Genomic DNA, 18068 nt, shown 5'->3' with positions numbered 1-18068 from the left:
AGCATGTTTATGACAGGTGGGTCCAAATTTTGCTGACGTGGCGCAACGGCTCTGTCAAAACAGCGTTAGATGGGGGATTTTACAAGGAGGCCCTTACGTCAAAATAAAAAAAGCAATCAGCTCCATGGACGAGCTCTTCTTCGCCAGCGGCGTGGCCGCGCCGGCGATGCAGCCCCAACGACGCGGGCAGAGATGACCCGATCCCGACGGGGTCTGGACGAACTAGAGGGAGGCGAGGCGGTTCCCGACGGGTCCGGCTGCTGTCACCGCCGGCGAGGACTGCCCGAGCTGGGGAGGACCAGCGGGCTCAGGCACACCACAAACCTCGAGATCCCGTCGCCGTTGGCGCCTGATCCATCGGCCTGCTGCGCCGCTGGTGACGGTGATGGTGCCTGGCCGGGGAGGGCGACGGGAACCACCAGCTGCTGCTCGTGCTGCCTCCTGGGGACTCGGGCTCCTCGTCCACCGGGCGCGGCAGCAACGAGGATGACGCGTCTGGCCTGCGCGAGGCAACGGCGGCGGCGGGCCTGGGCGAGGGAACGGCGGCGACGAGCCTGGCGAGGCAACGGCGGCGGCGGGCCTGGGCGAGGGAACGGTGGCGGCGGGCCTAGCGAGGCAACGGCGGCGACGAGCCTGGCGAGGCAACAGCGACGGTGGACCCGGTGAAAATAAGATGAACCAGTTTTTTTCTTTTTTCTTCCAATGACAGGTGGACCCACATAGGGATGATAACGTTACCAGACGTTGTCGTTACATGCGAGATGTTAAGCGGTGCCACATCAGCCTAACTGGCGGGTCCCCTCTGTCATAAACTCACTTATCTGAGCCCGATCCGTCGATCAGTGTTTTCTGAAAAAAGATTACCAAAGACATGGTATTTTCTGCAAAAAAATGTATTGTAATGTTTTTCGCAAAGCTTGCCTTCAAAGTGGTGGTTTTATGCAATTTACTCCATTTCGGTTTTGCATACATTTTATAGCGAAAATTCCACAAGAGCATCTTGAGAGGAGATATACGACGCGTTTTGGTTCGGCGGAAAAGTCACGGCTTCCGTAACCAGCGCTTTCTGAAACGGCACCCAGCGTTTGGTAAGCAGACCATGTATTCGGTACCCGCGTCTTCCGATACATCGTTTCACGAAACCGAAAACGGCCGGAGCAAAGGTGATTAGGAAACCGGAGTCGAACGCTCGAACCAAACTGAACGCGTATTCGATAGAAAAACATTGGAAACCGGAGCTTCCCAATACCAGAATGAATACGTTATATGAGTGCGAACCAAACACGTCGATGATGTTACTCATTTCTTCTTTGCAACCCGTTCTCAACTTTTCAGTTTCATGTGAATTGCGCGGCAACACCTCACTCTCCATTGGTCTCCTTTTCCCACTAAGTTGTGGCAAGACATTCTGCTATGTGCAATGTATAGTCAAATAAAGTGGGCCGTAGCTGATAAAGACAATCCAAGAATTAAAAGAATGCATACACTAGTTTGTGTGCGATAGTGGGTATCAAGCTCAACTAATAATCTTGTAAAGACGGATTCCCGCTCCTCGTATCAACATCATCATCAACTGATAAGCCGTGACGACAACCAATCATCCTTTCAATGGACCGATTCAATAAATGCCACTCCCTTCGTTCCCAAATATTTGTTTTTCTCGAATGTTTGTCTTTCTAGAGATTTCAACAAGTGATTACGTACGGAGCAAAATGAGTGAATCTGCGCACTCTGAAAGGAAGCGCTATTTTGTTCCTTTGGGTGACTCGTCGGTATCGCCATCGACAACCGTGTCACGGGTGAAATCGTTGACACGTGCCCAGGGTTGAAACCGACGGTTCTCGGTGTGCGTCACGCGTCGCACTGCTTGCCTGGAAGAGACAGACGAGGGAGCGAGTGGGGTCATTAGATTGTTCTTATTCCTGTTGTAGGCGACAGACAGTTGAGTAAGTAGCCGGCCGGCCGGGCGGCCGGTGACGTGCAGCACTGCTCGAGCACCAGCTTCCTTCCTTGCTTCCAGATTGTTGTGATGCAGGCGGGACGACGTTGCCGGGACGGCCATCACACGAGTCCTGGGCGGCCAGGATCGGCCCACGTGCCCCGCCCAGCCAAGTCAGCCCATCCAGCCAGCCAATCAGCCGAACCCCCTCCTCCCATTGGCCGGCCCGCGCGCATCCGGGCCCACCAGTCAGCCGGCCCGCACGGGGCCGCTGCTCGGCCTGCCACACTCTCCAACAACCAACCAAACCAAACCACCCACTCCACCCCCCAAATCTCTCGTCTCCGCTCCATCCATTCCATCCTCTCCGTCTCCGGTCAGCTCGCCAGATCCTACCTCTCCGTCCGACCGTCCGTCGTCGCCGCTCACGAGCCGGCCGGCCATGGCGTCCGGGAAGCACTTCAAGTACATCGTCCTCGGCGGCGGCGTCTCCGGGGTAAGCGCGCGCGCACCTCCGTCCGCTCCGTTTCGGGGGGTTCGATCGATTGTCTGTCTCTCCGGATCTCACATCGCGGTTTTCGCTGACGCAGGGGTACGCGGCGCGGGAGTTCGCCAAACAGGGGGTGCAGCCGGGGGAGCTCGCCATCATCTCCAAGGAGGCAGTACGTATAATTCTCCCCCCGTAACCCCCCTCTCCCCTCCCAACATTTCTGGATGGATGGATGGATGGATGGATGTTTTGGACTCCGGTGTTCCCCTCCACGATTTCAATCCTAGACGTTTCTGTCACCCCGGCACCCGTTCGCTCACTGAATTACAGTTGTGCCATGGATAAATAAATGTTTAATCTACGTGTATGCTCGTACTGAATCTCCGGTTTATCTTCAAATTACCACCCCCTCGGTCTCATATTAATTGTCTCTCAGACGGATGTATCTAGACGCATTTCAGTGCTAGATACATCCGTTCGAGCGACGATTAATATGGGACAGACGGAGTAGTAGAGTACTAGTCAGGACCCAGGACTAGTCACTGAAATCATGATGGTTACTGTTAGCCGTATGTAAGCGAAAACTAGATTTCTAGCATGGCTGACCAACCTTCTCCCTGAGTCCCTCTACTAGCACCCGTGATCAGCCTACTGCTCGTCGTCATGCTGCTGCTAATGTTTATCAGTTTACCAGTTTGGTCAACCGCAAACAAGTTGTGGTTTTACTTGTCTATCTACTGAGAGATGATATGATGCAACATATTTCTTACCATGATTTTTGCTTCAGGTGGCTCCTTACGAGCGCCCTGCCCTCAGCAAGGCATACCTGTTCCCTCAGAGTAAGTTTTTCAGTCCATGTCATTTTCCCTTGATGCCTGATCCACCCCATTTTTTAAACCGCATTTGATTAGCACACACTTCATTAAGACCGACTCACTTTGCGTTTTTGTCTATGAGCAGGTCCTGCAAGATTGCCAGGATTCCATGTGTGCGTGGGAAGTGGAGGCGAGAGGCTCCTGCCTGAATGGTACTCAGAGAAAGGTATGAATTTCTGACCAAGCCCCCTGTATTTTTTGGCACTTCATGGTTGTGTGCGTTTTAACCTGCATGCTACACAATTTATTCAAAATGAGTTGATTACTTCCTTGCACGATTCTTTAGCTGTAAGGGTGTATGGCCCAGGCACCGGCCAATTGGCAGTATTAGCTTGTCATACTATCGCCTTCCGCTATATCTTATTCACTGCACTAGCCCCATGTGAGAATAATCCTACTGCCTAAGTAACTACTCAATCTTCTAGTTTTTCAAGGGAATTAATCAGGAAACATTATTTCCTGTTCAATCTTGTGGTAAATAATTTTGTAACATATGAAACAGAGATCCTCAAATGAAACCGTTCTAGCCTATACAAAATCTGTTAGTATTCAGCAGACGATTTTCCCAGGGTCTATTTTCCTTTTGAGAACTAGGTTGACAAAGCAATATATGTCTGTAAGAGTATCCATTACATGTGTTTGATCTTAATGTAATGATTTTGGATCTGAGCAAAGTCATGATTCATGTGTTGGCAGGCATCGAGCTTATCCTGAGCACTGAAATTGTCAAAGCTGATCTTCCTTCCAAGACTCTGACTAGTGCAGCTGGAGCAACCTTTACATACGAGATCTTGCTAATTGCTACTGGCTCCTCAGTATGTGTCATTGACTTCTTATTTTGATTTTGAACTGTCAGCAATTTGTTTTATACACGGGGGGTAGACGATGGAACAAAATGTTGCCCGCAGACCTTATAAAAGAATTATCAATTACTAGCTACTGTTGCTTTTACTTATGATGTAAAACTTCTGTTTTCACTTGATTTTCAGGTCATTAAGCTCTCTGATTTTGGCACTCAAGGAGCTGATTCTAACAACATTCTGTACCTGAGGGAAATTGACGACGCAGACAACCTGTATGCAGCTATCCAAGCAAAGAAGGGTGGGAAGGCAGTGGTGGTTGGTGGAGGTTACATTGGCCTTGAACTAAGCGCAGTATTGAAGATGAACGATCTTGATGTGACTATGGTGTTCCCTGAACCTTGGTGCAGTAAGTGTCCATGACTCTATCACTAATCCTTATTCAGCTTCGCCTCATGGCCTCATGCCACTGGCATGCAGTTATGATGTGAAGCACACTATAATTAGAAGATTCTTCTGTTTTTGGCAACAACTGTATAACGCAACAATTTCATTTCTTGTAGTGCCTCGTCTCTTCACCGCCGAGATTGCAGCTTTCTACGAGAGTTATTATACTAACAAAGGAGTCAAGATCTTGAAGGGTACAATTGCTGTTGGTTTTGATGCTGACGCTAATGGTGATGTATGTACAGCTCCCAAATCTGAATTCAGCTCTGCTGTTCTCATCGCGGGTGCATATGCTTACTTGCTTCACTTTGTTTCCTGCTTGCCAGGTCACCGCAGTTAAGCTAAAGGACGGCAGTGTGCTCGAAGCTGATATTGTTGTCGTCGGTGTTGGGGGCAGACCGTTGACTACTCTCTTCAAAGGCCAAGTTGCCGAGGAGAAAGGTGGAATCAAGGTTAGTTTGCTTCGAATTTGCCCTTTATTGGTGTAGAAGGTTATGTCGTTGTTCCAGTTAAAGAAAGTGTCTATGATTCTTCAACTGTATGCCCCCTTATCAAGAACGGCAGCTGTGCTGCCACAGCGCGTGCTATTTTCTCCTTGAGTTCCATTTTCGCTTGTTCTTGTTTATGCCCAAATGTCTGATGCGCCTGAGCAAATTTTGTGCAGACCGATGCTTTTTTCGAAACAAGTGTCCCCGGAGTGTATGCCGTCGGCGACGTGGCCACCTTCCCGATGAAGATCTACAACGACGAGAGGAGAGTGGAGCATGTCGACCATTCCAGGAAGTCCGCGGAGCAGGCTGTGAAGGTGAGGATGGAAGGACTTTGTGTTCTCAACAGTAGTGGTGACACATTTCATTTTTCTCCATAATATGGCCTCTGAACTGCAACAACCAACACCACATCTCTATGTCCATCAGGCAATCAAGGGGAAAGAGGCGGGTTCCGCCGTGGAGGAGTACGACTACCTGCCCTACTTCTACTCGCGGTCGTTCGACCTGTCATGGCAGTTCTACGGGGACAATGTCGGCGACGCCATCCTGTTCGGCGATGCCGACCCCGGCTCGGCCAAGCCCAAGTTCGGGTCGTACTGGGTTAAGGACGGCAAGTGCGTGGGCGCGTTCCTGGAGGGCGGGTCGCCGGACGAGAACGCCGCCATCGCCAAGCTCGCGAGGGCCCAGCTGCCTGCCGCCAGCCCCGACGAGCTCAAGGCCGCCGGCCTCCAGTTCGCCAGCAAGATCTGACGCAGCCCCGCCGCTGAGGTGTCACATTTGGACATTAGATTTGCAAATACATACATGCATAAATAGTATTATTGGTCGATGCTATTGTGATGTCTGTATACCACATACTCTCTCAGTTTCTCCGCGCCTTTGAGGTTTCAATCAATAAAGCCCGCGCCCTTGCGGTCGGTTCAGTACACCTTTGTTGGCATAAGCTTTTGTGAGGATGCTTTTGTGTGCCCGCTCTGGCGCCGGCGCCGTGATGGCCACCGCCGCGGCCGGCCTTCCTCGGCGGGGGAGGTGCGGGCGGAGGCGGAGGTGCACCGTGGCGGCGGCGATGGGCGCGCCGGAGGTGGAGAAGGGGAAGACGGCGACGGTGAGGAGCAAGGCGTCGGGGGACGCGCTGGAGGTGTGCCGGGTGGTGAACGGGATGTGGCAGGTGAGCGGCGCGTCGTGGGGGCGTGTGGTGCCGGCGGCGGCCGTGGACGCCATGCTCGCCTACGCCGACGCCGGGCTCGCCACCTTCGACATGGCCGACATCTGTGAGTAGGATCGCATCTCCTCGCCTCCGCCGCAGTCCGCACGCTCTGGATCACGCTTCCGCGTCCCGCGTGCGCACACGCTCGCGCCTCACGGCCGCTCGTTTGCGTATTGCCTTTGCGGTTTTGAGTTTCCATCTGTTTTGAGGTCTCTGAATATCCATCTGTTTTCGTTTGCAAATAGAGAAAGGAAAACCATGCGTTGCAAATTACTCCCTTCGTCCCAAATTACTCGTCGCTGAAATGAATGTATCTAGAACTAAAATACATCTAGATACATCCATATATGCGACAAGTAATTCAGAACGGAGTGAGTAAATCCGAAATGGCCGTCCCTTTTGTTGGCTTCTTCGTTTTGGCTTCGCACGCATAGAATTTGCTTCAACTATGCCACGCCGTGCTTAACTTACATTATAATCTTCTAGGAGAAAACCCACTCAAAAAGATACTCCTTCCGTTCCTAAATATTTGTCTTTTTAGAGATTTCAAATGGATGTATATAAACATATTTTAGAGTGTAGATTCACTCGTTTTGCTTCCTATGTGGTCATTTGTTGAAATCTCTAGAAAAACAAATATTTAAGAACGGAGGGAGTATTTGCTAGGAGAAAAACTATTTAGAGTTTCTCATCGTGCGTACATGACGATGAGCAGTGGCAGAGCTTAGTACAACTCTGAGGGTGCCGTGCCCCCCCCCCCCCCCCCCAAGACAAAACAATGAAGAAAATGTACTATGCATGGCTTTAGATTTGAATACAATCAATTCTTTTCCCTCCTAATTGTTCATATTTTCGCTTTGGCCCCCCGTCGAGGGAGTAGGGTTATTACTGCACCAGAAAAGGTCACGGAGTAATAACCACACCGACCATCTCTAGGCAGCACTAGGCTAGCTGCCGAGGGCATTTAGGATGGAGCGATGCTACACCTACGTAGAGGATGTTACGTAGTTTACGTAATCAGCGACCTGGCTATTTATGATTGGAGAAGGGGGGGGGGGGAAGGGTCCCACCCACCTGAAAATCAAGGGGGGGGGGCAGAGAAGTTTAAAGGAAGGTTACGTAAGAGGTCTTCGTAGCTTTAAGTGACTAGTCTTTACTTTACGCATAATCAAGTGCCTTCCGGAGGCATGCAGGATGGACTGTGCTTGCCTTTGTCCTATGACATGTGGGCCAGGGGCCCACATGTCAGTGTGTGCATGCAGGCCACTCCTCCTATTTATACCTCCCTCCTTCTCTCTCCCTCCATTCCCCGCTGGTCGGCCATTGCACTCTTGATCTGCGCAGAGCAGAGCACGTGAAAAGCAACTCTTGATCCGTGTGTGATCCGAAGGCAGAGGAGGAGAAGCCGCGCTCGTGCATCATCTCGCCAAGTGTGAGGTGATACACCTTAAGCTTCTTCTTCTCTCTACTGAAAATGGTTGCTTCTTGCTTAGGTACGGTTGAGCTATGTTAATCTCTCCATTCCTTCGTTGGCTGGACAGAACTGTCTGGCAGCGCAGCTTGGCAATCTTGATCCAGATCATCATCTTCCTCGTCTGCGGGTTACTCCCGGTGGCCGCAGCCGTCATTCCAACAGTCGACGGCGCGGCCGCTGTCCTGGTGGTGGTCACTGCATATAGGCACCCTCGCCGTCGCCAACAAGCTCGTCCACAACCACTCAACCACTGGCGGAGTTATGTTGAGGCCGAGGGGGGTCGCTGTCCGACGCCGTCGCCGTCGCCAACAAGCTTGTCCACAACCACTCAACCACTGGCGGAGCTATCCCAAGCCTTGGAACAAACTTTTAAGGAAAAAAATTGGGGTGGGTTTAACTGAGATTTGTTTTAGCAATTTACACCCCTAAGTAGTCATGTTTTTGTCTTGGCCCCCCAACTATTTCTACCAAGCTCCGCCATTGACGGTGAGATCCCGCCTTGATCGATTTAACAGTTCTTAGGGGCACATGCACGGAAACTTTCTGACCATCATCGATAAGATCAGACCTTGAAATAGGTTTTCGCCGCATTTAAAGATAAGGTCAAACCTAGCTTCGACAGGGGAGAGGTAAGGTAACAAACGGCGGCATGTCAACGGCAGTGATCGTTCCGCGGTTCAAAAACCTCAACACAATGAAGTTTGCATTGCTTTGTACTTCTGTTGAACTTTTTACTTGTTTCTAAAAAAGAAGAAGTAATTTTACACAAACTAATTTCTCACCTGTACTGAAGCCGCGAGGGCCAAGCGCCCACGAGCGCCTTATCTCTCTCTCTCTCGCGCGCGCGCGCCCGTGCCTGCCATGTCGTCGTCAGCAGCCCGCGCGCTCTCGCCAGCGCCGGCGACGCCGCCCCCGCCCCCTTCGCCGCGCCGCGTGCGGCCGGCCAGGTGCGCGGGGTTCGTGGGCCCGGCGGTGGAGTCGGCGTCCCCGGGCGCGAGGGCGGCGACGCTCGCGAGCAGCCGCGGCGGGACCGACTCGTCACTGGCCATCTGCCGGGTGCTCAACGGCATGTGGCAGACCAGCGGCGGGTGGGGCCGCATCGACCGCGCCGACGCCGTCGACGCCATGCTCGCCTACGCCGACGCCGGCCTCTCCACCTTCGACATGGCCGACCACTGTCCGTACCCCCCCACCCACCCATCCGCCCATCTCTCTTAGGAATTTGCGCGAACACCACGCGTGCATCTGCATCGAGCCTCGTTTCCTAGGGATAAATTGCTACTGTATATCTAACGCTAGTGGGCAGGCTTGCTCGATGCCGTCTGATTGCTTCTCGAAAAATTGATGCATTGTAAGTTGAAGCTGCGATTTTCCTTCAAAGTCCATAAATAAATAGCATTCTGGAACCGAAGAACAGATAGAGCACATAGAGCACAGTAGAACCGAAGAACAGGGAGAATTACAGCTTCAGTGTCAGGCAGAGTAGTCTGATCAGCATTCTGGTCCATGACAGGTTTGATAGGGGCAGGAGGCTGTGTATGTAGTGTGCTCTGTTTCTGTGCTATTATGAGCTGCAATTAACGATCGTCGAAGCGTTAAATGTGGATAAATGAGTTGATGGTCTTTATTTCTTTTTCCCTGACTGAAGCATATTACCGACTTGGTATGTAAACATGATTGTTGCCTTGGCAGATGGACCGGCGGAGGATTTATACGGCATGTTCATCAACAAAGTCCGGCGCGAGCGCCCGCCGGAGATGCTAGAAGAAGTCAGGGGGTGAGCGAACCATTTATCACGGTCTTGGTGCCACCGGGACGCAGCCTTGGCAGACTTTCCTGCTGCTGCTGTTCTCTGACTGTTGCCGAGCTGCCTGTGCAGGCTTACAAAGTGGGTGCCGCCGCCGGTTAAGATGACAAGAAGCTTTGTTGAGGAGAACATCAACAGGTCCCGGAAGAGGATGGACGTCGCTGCCTTGGACATGCTGCAGTTCCATTGGTATGCTTGTGTGGCTTGCTGATTTGGTATCATGACGTGTTCATACCATTTCTTCTTCTTTGTCAGTGCAACTGGAAGGCTTTTGATTGAATTTATTTGGAAACGGATCCCTGTTGATACTCAGTAGTGAATCTCCTGTGAAGTATTTTGGACAATAAGTTCATCCTGATCATCTGGAATGCTTGTTAATATGCTAGAGGGCCGAGTGCTCAATAAAAACTTTGGTTCTTGCTCCACGATTTTGGATATTTATGTCGTAGAGCCCTGTGCGCTGTGTGTCTATGTTGCTTTCTTTCCGCTGTCGCTCTTCCGCTGGTCCATCAAACCTCTAGGTATCTTCGTGCTAGCATTGGGGGGAAGACGGGACATCTTCTTTTTTACTTGTTTTCCTTTTTGAGAAAAATCTGGGATGCTCGTTCACAGACAAAAGCATGCTGTACTGTGATAGAGTTGTGTCATTGTCATTACTCCTAGCTGTGTTGCATGAGAGACCAGTTTAAAGGACTTCAGTCAGCACTCAGCACTGTCGAAACTCTGAAACACCAGAAGTGTCATTTTGTTCAAAACCTGTGAATCGTGTATCGTGCTGAGTACTTTGTTTAGGGGATGCATCATATAACTGCTGCCGCAGCTGGTAATTTTTGCTGACCCTTTATCACAAAACAGGTGGGACTATGCAAATCCTGGATATCTAGATGCACTAAAGCACATCACTGACCTGAAGGAGGAAGGTAATATTTTAAACCTTGACTGGATAATAATAGTTCGCTTGTGCCCTCATCTCTTACGCTTGTGATTTTAAAGTGTGAATAAACTATCTTACATCATGCCCCTATTTGTTCTGAAAATTCTGAAGGCAAGATAAAGACTGTAGCTCTGACAAACTTCGACACAGAGAGGCTGCAAATAATTCTAGAAAATGGAATACCTATTGTCAGCAACCAGGTATATATATCACTGCTTACTTGCCTCATGTATGGTGTATTTTAGCATCAATGATCATATGGTCCTCAGATAAAATAACGAAAGATGACGTAAAATTACCAGGTTCAACATTCTATTGTGGATATGCGCCCGCAGAAAAAGATGGCGGAGCTTTGCGACCTTACCGGAGTCAAGCTTATCACGTCTGTTCCCTCCCCCTCCATCCCTCTTTCTTCTTCAGTAGAACATAGCCTGAAGTTTGAATGCATTTTTGTGGATGCAGGTATGGCACGGTGATGGGCGGACTCTTGTCCGAGAAGTTCCTCGACACCAACATCAACATACCTTTCGCCGGACCTCCTCTGAACACCCCATCCCTGCAGAAATATAAGAGGGTGAGCAGTTTGTAATCCTTTCGGTTGAACGTGTTGCCCGCCTTCCAGTCTTCTCTTGCTGTTCTCATTGTTGATCCTACAACAGATGATCGACGCTTGGGGTGGCTGGAGCCTGTTCCAGGCCCTGCTCCAGACCTTGAAGAAGGTGTCGCTGAAACACGGCGTCCCCATCTCGACCGTCGCCGTAAGATACATACTGAACCAGGTAATCCTCCACCCTCCTCCACGTCTTCATCACATTTTTCTCCCTCTGGGGAAGTAATATCTTCATCATGGTAGCCTCAAGATCTATCATCTCTGTTTGCTCATGGTATTCGCCATAACTCATGACTGCTGACACTGTGATTGTTCTTGGGGGCAGACATCGGTGGCGGGGTCGATGGTGGGCGTGAGGCTGGGTCTCTCGGAGCACATCAGGGACACCAACGCCATTCTGTCGCTGCTGCTGGACGAGGAGGACATGGGCAGCATCACCGAGGCGTCGCAGCGGGGCCGGAACCTGATGGAGGTCATCGGCGACTGCGGCGACGAGTACAGAGCCTAGTGATCTTCACATGGCCGGGGATCGAGTCTCGATCCTCGATCCCCCCAGCATGTGCTCCCACGACGATAAATACATATCACCTTAACAAATGAGTGACAATCATGGAGAGGAAAGTTTGAGAGGCATGGAGACAGATAGACAGAGAGACAGAGGGACAAGGAGGATCATGTGCTCCACCGAAAGCACCGGCGAATGTGGTGGTGGTGGACAGATCTCCCTGGCCAACAGGGAGCATATCCCGGCCTTGGAGACCGATCTAATCATGGCATATGATATTGTATTTTAAGTGTAGTAGTACAAAATTCATGGAATCATCGTGCTGATGGTGATGCTTGCCGTGCAAATTGTTATTAGTTGCTCCCCTGTTTGGGAATATATGAGGATCTGGACAGCAAAGACAGTGTCTAAAATACTATACAATATATGCACAAACACCATGACAGGTACCTTGAAAAATTGTAGTATGAAATTTGACCATTGTTGTTTGATCATTAAATGTATGAAATTTGACCATTGTTGTTTGATCATTAAATGTATATCTAAAGATGCGTAAAAGCAAACATGTTGTTTTCAAGGTACCTGTCATGAATGAAAAAAAAACTATTTTACCGATACGTTTTCTTGGCGGTGAATCTTAAAAGGTTTTATGTGTATCAGTAATACTCCCTCTGTTTCTAAATATAAGTCTTTCTAGGATTTCAATACAACCTACATACGGATGTATATAGACATATTTTAGAGTGTAGATTCATCCATTTTGCTTCGTATGTAGTCCGTAGTGAAATCTCTAAAAAGACTTATATTTAGGAACGGAGGGAGTATTTATTTATTTAAGTGTCTAGCTTTCATTTTCCTTAAGGACTGGCACGATTGTCGTTGGTTATGCTTACCATGCAACCACTTCTTCCTCTTGACCGCATCTCCCCTCTTCACCAATGCCTTCCTCCCACTCCCCATGCTCGCCCTCCTATTTGGCGCCAACTCCATCGATTGCTTGACATGCCTGCTTTTATTCCTACACTTGCGGTTGGGCGAGGCATGGTGTTGTCCTCCTGGTGCAACCCCCCCCCCTTTCCCTGTCGGGGCTCTGGGACTGGGGGTACCTAGGCCCGTCTGCCTGCGGCCCACCACGTAGCATCGTCAAAGGGCCCGGCGCGGCCCAACGTCAAGACTTCACGAGCAAGGCCCTCGTGAGGCGCGTATCAACAGGTGTCATCAACTGCCCCAAAAGGCTCTATGGGGGGCGGCTTCCCGAGGGCCTCCCGCAGGGCGGTCTCCCTAGGCCCCTCGTCGGGCGGTCTCCCGAGGCCCCTCGCCGGGCAGACATCTCTAGGCTCGCCTCCTCACCTGCGACGCACGTGGGTGACGCGAGCCACGACACGCGCCGCCAGGACCGGTGCCAGCGGGCGCGGACGGTGAGGCTTTCCTCTTTGGTGTTAAATGAGTAGGGCCGGCGTGCGGGTTCCCAAGGTAGCCACAAAGGTTACCTCTTCGGTGCAACAAGACCAAGACGGCGGGCTCGCTAGGACAGAGGTCATCACCGAGCCCACCTAGGCGTCACAACCAGAAGCTTTGCAGGCGAAGACCACCTTTAGTTAGGATAGGGTGTACTATTGCCCCCCTTCAAAATTGGCCGTTGTGGACTCCGTTCCCGCCTAGAGCTTTGGGGGAAGAGGACCGCTCCAGTATAAGTATAGGCTAGACGCCACCGAGAGAGAGGTCGAATCATGAGCCCTCTCGAGGCAGTTCATCATTGAATTGGGCCCTTTAAACCAAAAGATGTGGAGTATCATTTTTTTTAGAAAGTATGTTTGCATTCACATCACTATATAGTCTTAACCCTGTACAAGCACACACTAACACACTCATGACTAAGCAAAAAAACAAAGAGCACCCTAACACAACTAGAAAAAAACAAAGATCTTCGGATCTCTGTGTCCTTGCGAAGGACCCCTACAACAAAAGATTGTACAACAAGACCTAAGCAGGACATCATCTTCAACCACAGCATCATCACCGTCACACTGCTTCACTTTTTCTTTGCTCGAGCGCCAAAAGGACAAGGGCACACATGTGTATCCAACAAGCTTGCACCAGCCTTCGCCATATGTTTCTTTGAGTACCGCCTTATGTGCCCCCTCCGGTCGGAAGAGAACTAGGATTCGGTTCCGGTGCCGCGGCCAGGCCAACATCCCAGGCAAAGCAGGACATCCCTCCAGTAGTAGCACAGAAGAAAAATGACGAACAACAACAGAAGATCGACAAGGAGGAAGAAGAAGCTACATCTCCGCAAAACCACCAACCACCCGAGGACTTGCCCGACCAGTGCCAATCAACCTCGAGACATCATAGCCCGCTGGCCCCTAGACGGAGGATAGAGCCCTGCCTAACCGCGTATGAAGCCTGAGGAAACTTATTCAGACATGCCGCCGCCGCCGCAGCGAACTCGACAACGTCTCCCTCACCTCTAACCCTACTGTGAACACAACTGATGCACAAATTCAAGGTCCCCGCTCCCTCCCGCCGCCGAAGAGAGAGGGAACCAAGGGCGGCGGCGGCGGAGCACAAATGAAAGCCGCGGTCGCCTCGCTATGATCCGCTTTTAATAAATCGCCATTTGTCCGAAAAATTGTCCCACCCCACCCCTCATCATTTTAACAATTGATTGGTGAGGAGAACATCATTTTATCCTCCATGACCCCAAACAAAGATTCTAAAAGTTTTCCAAAAGGGGAAAAGAGGCACCAAGCAAGGTGAAAAAAAGCCCTAATGTAAAAACTTTCTCCAAAACTAGTTAGAAAATCAAAAGGATTGGCACAGCTTAGAATCGACGCGAGTATATAGCGGGTCGGGTCCATATCCATCCCCCCTACCTATCCCCACTCCTGTCCCCCGTCCACTCCGCCGCCGCCGCCGCCGCCGCGAATTCCGCCCGCGTCCACCGCCGCGCGTCGCCCCGGCGGACTCCAGGACCTCCGGATCGGAGCCCCGCGCCTCGCCATGGCGGTCGCCGCGCTCAAGGTGCAGCTGAACGCGCTCCTCTCCAACATGTTCGCCACGGTGAGCCCCCTCCCCCTCCCCTCCCCTCCCGTCTACCCGCCGCGCGGCTGTGGGCCGCGACTGCCGCCGTGGATCGCCGTGCGGCTCTGGGCGCGGGCGACGGGTTTTGCTTTCGCTTTCGGCTGGCTGACTTTGCGTTGCGTTGCGTTGCGATCTAGGGTATGGTGGACGAGCAGTTCCAGCAGCTGCAGTCGCTGGAGGAGGGGGGCACCGCGTCGGGCTTCGTCGCCGAGGTCGCCACCCTCTTCATCGAAGACGCCGACCGGATCATCGCCGACATCGCCGCCCTGCTGTAAGTATCCCCCGCCCCCCGTCGCTCTCTGCTTTCGTTGACAACTCGTCTCGGGAGCTCATCCTGTCTGCCTTTGCTGTTCAGGGACCAGCCGGTGGTGGATTTTGACAAGGTGGACGCCCACGTGCACCAGCTCAAGGGGAGCAGCTCGAGGTGATGATGGCAAAAGCCTTTCCCCCCTCACCCCCCACTGCTCATTTTTAACTGTATGTCTGTTTCTCCGTTTGCGTCGATCGATTCAGATGTGTCGTGTAGCCGTAATTAGAGGAGCTGAGTTTAGTTTATTTCGCCGTGCAACGGAATTGTCGGTGTCACCGCCAACGGCAATATCCTGACCCGGCCAGGAAATATCTGTTGTTTTGCAACCATTTTCCGGTAATGATGGTCCGGGATTCTGCGGAACGCCGATGGCTGTTTTTCTGGTTTGTCAACAGCATTGATGGTGTTTATATTCTGGTGTGTTGGTGCAGTGTGTGCGTCACGGTCACGCTGGTTGTGTCGTTTGCGGTTGTCGTATAGCCATATGTAGAGGATCTGAGTTCAGTTGTGTTCCCTGTAACGGAATTTGCGATGTTGTTTCTATTCAGGTGTGCGGTGCATGCCGCTGTGTCATTTGCGCTGTCGTGTAGCCATAAATAGAAGAGCTGAGTTTAGTCGCAATTGGTGCAAATGATTTGTTGGTGGATGCTGCTGTGTCGTTTGCCCTGTCGTGTAGCCATAAATAGAGAAGCTGAGTTTAGTCGCAATTGGTACAAAGAATTTGTCGGTTGCTGCCAATGGCAGTATCCTGGCATGGCGAGGAAATATCTCTTATTTTGCGAACGTTTCTGGTGTTGATCATCTGCTGTTCTGCGTAACCCAGTGGTGTTTTTTCTGGTCTGTCGACAACATCTATGTTGTTCTATCGGATATGTTGGTGCTGGTGTGTGTACGTCATCGTCATGGGCATGCGGTTTCTGTCGTTTGCCGCTGTTGTATAGCCATATAAGTAGGAGAGCTGAGTTTAGCTGTGTTTCGTGCAATGGAGCTGTCTACTCCTGCCAATGGCAACTTTATGGGCCGGCAAGGGAAACTTTTGTCGGTTTCCAAACAGTTCTGGTGTTAATGATCTGCTATTTTACGTAACACCAATGGTGGTTTTTTTTGGTCTGTCAATGGCATCGATGTTGTTTCTATTCAGGTGTGTCGGTGCGGTGGGCATGCTGTTCATGTCGTTTTGCGAACATTTCTGGTACTATCGAATCTGCTATTCAGCCAATAGCATTACTGTAGCTTGGCAAGGAAAAAATTGTCGTCTTGCAAAATTTCTGGTATTAATGGCTGCTATTCTACATAACCCTAATGTTTGTTTTTCTGTTCTGTCCATGAGATTGATGTTGTTGGCACCAGTGGCGGAGTCAGGTGCTGGCCAGCAGGGCCCCTGGCTCGCCCCAAGATCTTGCTTTTGCTTATATAATTACAGTGAACAGTATTTTGTTTGCCTTTTTTCTTTTAGCCGCACCCCCCTCAACCTCATTTTTTTGGAGTTCCTGCCTCCGCCACTGGTTGGTGGTGCGTGTCTATGCCATGGGCACGCGGTTCATATCGTTTGCCCTGCCCTATATCCATATGTAGAAGAGTCAAGTTTGGTAATGAAATTGTCAGTGTTTCTGCCAATGGTTTATGGCCTGGGAAGGAAAACTTTATTGTTTTGTCAACATTTATTTGTTGACTTGCTTCCGAGGCTCTGAGCATATTTTTTTTTGGCATTGCTTATGTGTATCAATTATCATCATGCACAGAGTTAAATAATTTTAGAAATTTCTAATTTCCTGATCGGCGCTTGTTCTGCATTTTGCAGTGTTGGTGCTCAGAAAGTGAAGCTCGCCTGCATGCACTTCCGCCAGTTCTATGAGGCAAAAAGCAAAGAAGGGTCAGTACTCAGTACCTTATTATATATGCTGCACAGTAATTATTCTCCACTCTCTGTGTTCTTCAATTTTTTTAAATGTAAATGGCACTATTTGACCAATAAATATCATTATGAACGGACCTACCTGTTCACCTCATCTGCAATCATGTGATTGGTGGAACTTGGTTCATTATCTGAATAATACCTCTTTGGCGATTCTCTTCTAACTTGTCTGTTTTAGACTTCTGTTTGTAGCATGACTAAATTCTGAGATGGATTGAGTTCTTTTTGTTCCAAAACAGATTAGTTACAATTTCCGAACCATTTCAGTTAACCTCTCCAGAATTTGACGGTGTGGGTATGTTTGCATTATTTCAGGTGCCTCATGGCGCTGGCTCTTGTTAGGAGCGAGTTCTGTGATGTGCGCAACAAGTTCCAGACCATGATGCAGGTAGCTCCTTATGTGCCTGTGTTGTTGGCGTTCAACTTCTCAATGGTACCATAATCTACAGATTGGTGTTGTCTCGATCACTGATCGATGATTCTTGTTTTGACGCAGCTGGAGCAGCAGATCGAGGCGTGCAGTCCGAAGTAGAGTAGCAGTAACTGAAGCAAAAGGAGCTTAGCTCCCTCCGTGTGACCCCTGACATGATGGGGGGCAGTGTGTATGTATCTCTGAAGCTTGTAGGCAGTGTAACGGGCGTCGGGGGCTTTGGAGGGCGTGTGCGCGGAACCGGGCCGACCGATTCCCGCGGCGGAACTCCGGGCTCGCGACCCCCTTGGAACGGAACTTGCTTGTACCGTGTCAACGCTATACCTGTTTGTGTTGTGCCCGCCCTCAGGCTGCGTGTAAACTCTTACTGGTGACTTGGGTTTCGTTGTTGTATGTTGTTGGGGGTCTCTTGAACGTCTGTTGAAATGCTGGCGCCGTAAGGGGGAAGGCTCCCCGTTTCTCTTAAACTGTGCCGGCACCGCTGCAGCCGCTATCTGGTATATCTCACTGGCTGAAACTGTGCCGGCACCGCCGCCGCCGCTATCTGGTATATATCACTGGCTGAAACTGTGCCGGGACCGCCGCCGCCGCTGTCTGGTATCACTGTGCTGTGTGTCGCCGGCCGGCCTTCGCCACCGTGAGAACCCCGCAGCGCCTCCCAAGGGGTGAACCATCGCTCCCCGGCGAGCGAACCACTCCATCCTCTAGCAATGAACTCCGGCGGCACCATCGACACACACCAGAGTTCAT

The 18068-nt window shown here is 50.8% G+C and overlaps 3 protein-coding genes across 4 annotated transcripts; all 3 read left to right on the top strand.

Moving 5' to 3' along the window:
• Positions 1 to 2183: 2183 nt before the first annotated feature.
• LOC123090542 (monodehydroascorbate reductase 3, cytosolic) lies at positions 2184 to 5968 on the top strand. The gene is made up of 10 exons (XM_044511850.1): positions 2184 to 2435; positions 2530 to 2601; positions 3217 to 3268; positions 3390 to 3470; positions 4001 to 4119; positions 4294 to 4513; positions 4668 to 4786; positions 4878 to 5003; positions 5216 to 5356; positions 5469 to 5968. Exons 1-10 carry the CDS (start codon positions 2382 to 2384, stop codon positions 5790 to 5792), a joined length of 1308 nt encoding a protein of 435 aa, XP_044367785.1. The 5' UTR covers positions 2184 to 2381; the 3' UTR covers positions 5793 to 5968.
• A 29-nt stretch (positions 5969 to 5997) lies between these two features.
• On the top strand, positions 5998 to 12038 carry LOC123090543 (flagellar radial spoke protein 5). 2 transcript variants are annotated; one of them, XM_044511852.1, is made up of 9 exons: positions 5998 to 6313; positions 9416 to 9500; positions 9603 to 9719; positions 10386 to 10450; positions 10576 to 10664; positions 10767 to 10846; positions 10927 to 11038; positions 11124 to 11243; positions 11400 to 12038. In XM_044511852.1, exons 1-9 carry the CDS (start codon positions 5998 to 6000, stop codon positions 11580 to 11582), a joined length of 1167 nt encoding a protein of 388 aa, XP_044367787.1. In that variant the 3' UTR covers positions 11583 to 12038. The 2 variants fall into 2 exon arrangements, with proteins under 2 accessions (XP_044367787.1, XP_044367786.1); XM_044511851.1 differs by lacking the exon at positions 5998 to 6313 and adding an exon at positions 8534 to 8900.
• Positions 12039 to 14360: 2322 nt separating this feature from the next.
• LOC123090540 (histidine-containing phosphotransfer protein 2) lies at positions 14361 to 17711 on the top strand. Its single transcript, XM_044511848.1, has 6 exons — positions 14361 to 14642; positions 14801 to 14934; positions 15019 to 15087; positions 16775 to 16846; positions 17204 to 17276; positions 17385 to 17711. The coding sequence occupies exons 1-6, from the start codon at positions 14583 to 14585 to the stop codon at positions 17418 to 17420; spliced, it is 444 nt and encodes a 147-aa protein (XP_044367783.1). The 5' UTR covers positions 14361 to 14582; the 3' UTR covers positions 17421 to 17711.
• The last annotated feature ends 357 nt before the right edge of the window (positions 17712 to 18068 follow it).

The sequence above is a fragment of the Triticum aestivum genome, chromosome 4B, assembly GCF_018294505.1.
Source record: "Triticum aestivum cultivar Chinese Spring chromosome 4B, IWGSC CS RefSeq v2.1, whole genome shotgun sequence".
NCBI lineage: Eukaryota > Viridiplantae > Streptophyta > Magnoliopsida > Poales > Poaceae > Triticum > Triticum aestivum.
Note: the sequence above shows the minus strand (reverse complement) of the source record. Positions and strands in the feature narration are given on the sequence as shown.